Source organism: Vombatus ursinus, unplaced genomic scaffold (genome assembly GCF_900497805.2).
Source record: "Vombatus ursinus unplaced genomic scaffold, bare-nosed wombat genome assembly UNPS02014818.1, whole genome shotgun sequence".
Taxonomy (NCBI): Eukaryota; Metazoa; Chordata; class Mammalia; order Diprotodontia; family Vombatidae; genus Vombatus; species Vombatus ursinus.
This window is the reverse complement of record NW_020954596.1, coordinates 73919424-73925423: the sequence shown is the minus strand read 5'-3', so window position 1 is coordinate 73925423 and position 6000 is coordinate 73919424. Positions and strand designations below refer to the sequence as shown.

General features: G+C 37.6%; 1 protein-coding gene across 2 annotated transcripts in view; it reads left to right on the top strand.

Annotated features, from left to right (window-relative positions):
• Positions 1–6000, top strand: part of LOC114023676 (transmembrane protease serine 11G-like) — a 45585-nt gene that overhangs the window by 17493 nt on the left and 22092 nt on the right. For both annotated transcript variants that reach the window (XM_027836443.1, XM_027836444.1), the window contains one exon: positions 191–285. In XM_027836443.1, the coding sequence (XP_027692244.1) occupies positions 191–285 (95 nt within the window). The remainder of the gene's footprint in view (positions 1–190; positions 286–6000) is intronic.

The following is a 6000-nucleotide window of genomic DNA, read 5'->3' as shown; positions in this document are numbered from 1 at the left end:
GTAGTAGTAGTAGTAGTAGTAGTAGTAGTAGTAGTAGTAGTAGTAGTGGTAGTAGTAGTAGTAGTAATAGTTAGAGGGGATATAACTATACGACATTTTTCTCAGCTACCTTTCCACTTGACATATTTCTTCCTATTCTCAAAACCCAGCTATAGACTATAAACCCCTCTTGCCTTGCTTTCCTTTCCAGATCGGAAGCCACATTACTACCAAACCTCCTTCAGGATACCTAGGGTTGAATTGGAGGCAGCCCACTCTGAAATTAAAGCAAGGATCACCAATCAGGTAAGCTGGACTTTTGTTGACCTTCTGCCAGAATCATTCCATACCGAAGAATGCTGTTGGGAAGAATTCTGTTGGAGGGAAAGGTTAGCAGTGAGTAAATCTGTCTGAGATAATTAGAAAAGGACAACTAGAGAAAGAAATTATATCAATCTTAGAGAATTCAGCAGCCAGCAGGAAAACAATTTATGTAAATACACAGCAATAAAAAGTTACTAGAGACATCTGAAGACAGTTATATTGAACCTTTAATAAACTTCATCACCAACTACAATTTACTAAGAATGAATTTTAGTTTTATTTTTATTTTCTTTTTGCTTTTTGCTAGGCAATTGGGGTTAAGTGACTTGCCCAGAGTCATACAGTGAACTTCAGTTTTAGACCATTATCTTACAGCATATGCCACAGTAACTAAAAATTAATACATAACTTAAAATTTTACCATAAAATATTAAAACCAGATCGGATTCCTTTTACAGATATGACTGGGTGAGGGGGATGAATTCTTGATCAAACAAGGGATATAGGCAACCACAAAAGATATACACAATTTCAATTGTTGTTGTTGTTTAGTTGTTTCAGTCATGCCTAACTCTTCATGTCCCCATCTGGAGTTTTCTTAGCAATGATACTGGAATGGTTTACCATTTCCTTCTCCAACTCATTTTACAGATGAGGAACTGAGGAACTGAGGCAAACAGGGCTAACTGACTTACCTAGCGTCACACAGCTAAATGTCTGAAGCCATATTCAACTCAGAAACATGACTCTTCCTGACTTCAGGCCCAGTATCCAATGTGTGACTTAGCTCCCCTAATTTCAACTTGAATTATATGAAACTTAAAAGGTTTTGCATAAGCAAGTGATGATACTAGGATAAGAAAGGTAAAGATAACTAATGAAAAAGAAATTTTATTTTGCCAAATACTTTGATAGGCAACAGAAAAATACCAAGTGTCCCAAAAGTCTTATTTCAGGTTTAAGCTACTAAAGCTTAATAATTTTAAGCTATTAAAGTTTAATTAAGGCGTTTGGTACATCTTGTATAAAACCAAAATCCATTCCCAATAGTTGTGTCAAAGTATATAAACAAACTGTTCTCAAAATAATTGCAAGCTATTAACAAACACATGACAGAATGCTCAGAACCACTAATAATAAAAGTTTCAATTCAAAACAACTCAGTGTTCACCTCACATCCAGCAAACTGACAAAGATGTTAAAAGATTGAACTAGACAATGTTGAAGGGGTATACAGAAAGAAGGGCATTAATGCATCATTGGTGGAGTTATGAATTAGCTAAACCAAATATGTAAAGCAATTTGAAATGGTGCTAAGAGAGTAATTAAAATGCCCATATTTCTTGATCAAAGAGATTCTATTGCTAGGCATATAATATATGCCACGGACATTAAGGACAAAAACAAAGATTCCATAAGCAACAAAATATTTATAATGACTCTTTTCAAAGTAGCAAAAAAATGGAAACAAAACAAGAATCACGGAGGTCCACTGACTGAGTAATGATTAGATATGTTGTGGTGCATGAATGTGTAATGGATATTACTATGATGATAAACATGAAGAAGACAGAGAAATATGGACAGACATGAGCTACTGCTGCAAGATGTAGCAAGAAGAACAAGAAAATAAAACTGCATACAATAACTATAACAATGTAAATGGAAGGAATAACAAAAAATAAATGTAACTGAATGCTTTAAAACTATTATGGCCAGCTTGGTCCAAAAGTCAATCAATGAACTAGCATTTATGAAATTCTTTCAGTCCTGGCACTGTGCTAGCAAAAAAAAAAAAAAAAGGTACCTCCCACCACTTCTTTGCAGAGGCAGTGATGGGAATGAGTATAGAATACCCAATGTATTGTCAGACTTTTGTGAGGTGTTGATTAGTTTTACTGAATTTTGTTTCCCCTCTTTTTTATTCTTTTTAATAAGGTTTGCTCTTGGGGTTGGGGGTGATACATGGGAAAATATAGATTATGTTAAAGTGAAAAAAGTTAATGCAATTTATTTTTTTAATTAAAGAATGAACTACATTAAATACACTTGATCCACTATACCAAATACATTTTTCCACATCAGCTTATGTGTCCCATTTGCTTCTAGAATATATAGAAAGAGCAAAATCATTGAGACTAGTAGCCATCATCAAGTGTAATGTACAGCATTGTGCTGGGCCCGCGTTAAGCCCTGAAACATAATTACATACAGTAACTAACAAAGGAAGTGGGTGAATAGGTGGATCATATCTGTAAGGCTTACAAATGTTTCTTCAGAAAATTCTAAAGGGAAAATGATCAGACAGTGAAGACAGTTGGGGACAGAATAAGGTGGAGTAGGTAAATCATTTCAAAAACACGTTTAGAAGAAACTGATAAGTAAAATTATGACATTTTGACTATGAAAATGTGATCAATTGGGGCAGCTAGGTGGCACAGTGGATAGAGCAACGGTCCTGAAGTCAGGAGGACCTGAGTTCATATCTAACCTCAGACCAAACACTTGACACTTACTAGCCGTGTGACCCTGGCCAAGTCACTTAACTCCAATTGCCTAAAAAAAAAAACGATCAATTATGATCACTGGTACCACAGGAGTGGGGTGGGGAATTTGTCGATGTCCAAGGGGCATTAAAAATGTTAATTCCCAATTAGGAGAAAGCCAAAATAAGAATCACTGGTTTGTTGTGCATACCATAAAGACAAGCATACCATAAGACACTACATACATATATAATTCACCTTCTATTCCTAGATTCTATGTTAGTTCGGAGGATTTTAGAGCACTAAAGATAATCTTGTCTAGGCCCAAGTTAGGAGCAAAGTTAGGAAGACCGTGAATGGAAGGTGAATTTTATAGACATGTAAGTGTTTTAATTAGTTCTGGATGGCTCTGGAGGCAAAAGTGAGGCTGGTGACCTCGTACAGCCCCCACTCACTCAAATCAAGGTCAATTGCAATTCACGTCATCACCACCTTGATATCATGGTCATCTTCAAGAACAAAGGACAAACACAACCTGTGAGTAGTCCAAGCTGCCTGACCCAGCAGGTCCGTTCCAGTTAAGTAACTCAGCTCCTTGTTCCCTCTCCTTCTCTCCCTCCCCTTCCTCTTTCCCCTCCCCCTTTCTCTCCTTCCTTCCCTCCCCCCTTTCCCTCTCCCTCTTTGGGGTTTACTGGCTAGATTTCTTTCTCAAAGACTAAGCCTTAAACCCAATTCACTTGAGCTCATAGTTTGGACAATAGGTCCCTGACCAAGTACCACTTAATGGCTATTTTGGGGCTCTCTTGGCTCAGAGTGAATGTAAATAGCAACTGTTTCTCTTTTGGCCAGGAACCCTGAGGGTCTTCCCCTCCCTGTTTTATTTTATTTTATTTATTTATTTATTTTATTAAAGGGATCATCCCTTGACTCACTTCTTAAAGAGGCCTATTCACTCACTCAAAGTGAGAACCTGAAAAGACCTTGGCTTAACAGGGCCAGGGTCTCCCATTGCATCCTGGGCCATCTCATATGGTCCTGATGAATATCTGGCCACTGGAGGCAAAAGTGAGGCCAGTGACCTTGCACAGCCTTCCCTTACTCAAATCAAAGTTAATTGCAAATCATGTCATCACCTCCCTGATGTCATGGTTCCCTTTGAGAACAAAGGACAAACACAACAACCTTAATTAGTTCCAGAGGTCACAGAGCATAACAAAACATTATATACTTACTTACTATAGCTGTCCACATATTCTATAGATGGAAAGTAGTGTATAGCAAAGACCAAAATAACCCAAAATTGGGGAACAAGAAACAAAAGCAAGGATTGTTGGTAAAATACAAACTGGGATTGTTCATACCCCACAGCTGGCCTTCTAAGTATCCATAACTACACCAGAATAACCCTAAACTAGACATAGCTACCCTATCTCACCTCACCTATATACTTCAATCCTCTAACCCTAGAATCAACCTGAGGGAGATAGATATCAATGCAACCAAAACCTTCTAGATAGCACGATGATAAGCACTGTAGAAGATGCAAAGCACTGTATTATATGCAGCATATGATATGGTCTTGAATCCTGAGAGCTTGTAATATAAATAGGAAGACAAGACAAATACAAATGAAATAGTTAAATGATAATGTATGGCAGCATATCTTTAAATACAAAATGGATTGTAATTATTAAGTGCTATAGAACTTGATTAGAAGCAGAGGTCACTATAAATTGTAGTAGTCAGGGAATGAAGGGTCCATGGAGGAGATGTGACTTGAGACTGATCTTTTTTTTTTTTGGCTAGTCAATGGGGTTAAGTGACTTGCCCAAGGTCACACAGCTAGTAAGTGCCAAGTGTCTGAGGCCGTATTTGAACTCAGGTCCTCCCTACTCCAGGGCTGGTGGTCTATCCACTGTGCCACCTAGCTGCCCTCCTTGAGACTAATCTTGAAGGACAGGTAGAATTTGAATATACAGAAAGGAAGGGAAAACTAGAGTAAAAGTATGTAGGAGTAAAAAAAAAAGTATGTAGGAGTAAAACTACATAGGTAAGAATTAATAAGACGTGTATAGTGATAGAAGAAGTGGATTACAACACAACATAGTACTCACAGGAGTTCATATATGGTGCTATACATTTGACTCCATCACTAATTATGACTTTAGGCAAGTTGTTTAGCCTTTTTGTATCTTGGTTTCCTCATATGTAAAGTTGGAGACTACACTAGTTCTCTAAGTTTCCAGCTCTAAAATTATAATTTGGTGGAGGAAGGAGGAAAAGAACAAAATGGTGAAAGTGGGGAAAATTTTCAATGACAGAACCTTAGGGAACTAAGGAACTGAACAATCTGACATCAAAAGATTTAGTAAAAGACAATAAAGACAAAACTTAGCTATTAAGGAATTAATGATCCCACTTCTGGATCTCTTCATCTCCTCCCTTTCCCTTTGGCCACCCACTTTGTGGCTCAGGCTTTCTTCATTCTAAAAAGATATTGAGCCATAGGTTCATTTGAGGTTTGTCTGGCACATGATCAGTCATTTCCCCAAAATCCAGTTGGACAGGTAAATGATGATAGAGTCAAGAGGGTAAGATCACATATTTCAAGAACAAGCTGTGGTTTGGGGAATAACAATTTACTCTAGAATTCAGCCCACAATGGGATTATCCCATGGGGCAGACAAACAAATGGTTTTTGGAGTTTTATTCTATTTGTGTTTTTCTACATAGCTCTCCATTACTATTTTCCTTTTCTTGAAAGCACTTAATGCACACACGCCCCAGTAAATACAAATCACAAACAACCGAGCAATCTCATTATACCACTGGAATGAGACGGTCAAGTTCCACCAAGAACATTTTCTTCTCCAACTTATTTTAGAGATAAGGAAACTGAGGCAAACAGGGTTAAGTGATTTGCTCAGGGTCACACAATTAGTAAGTGTCTGAGGCTGTATTTGACCTCAGATCTTCCTGACTCCGGACCCAGTGCTCTATGTACCACCTAGTTGTACCATATTTTCTTTTTTTTTGTGTGACGACCAGGTGGTCAATAATTTTGGGGTTACACGATAATGGTTGAAGAGTAGGACTATTCACATTGATCTTTCAGTGAGGATACCCTGTCTCTGAGTTCCAAACTTTTAAGTATTCATTATTCTATTTACTCTGTATCCACACCAGCCTAGACCAAATGTTATCACCCATC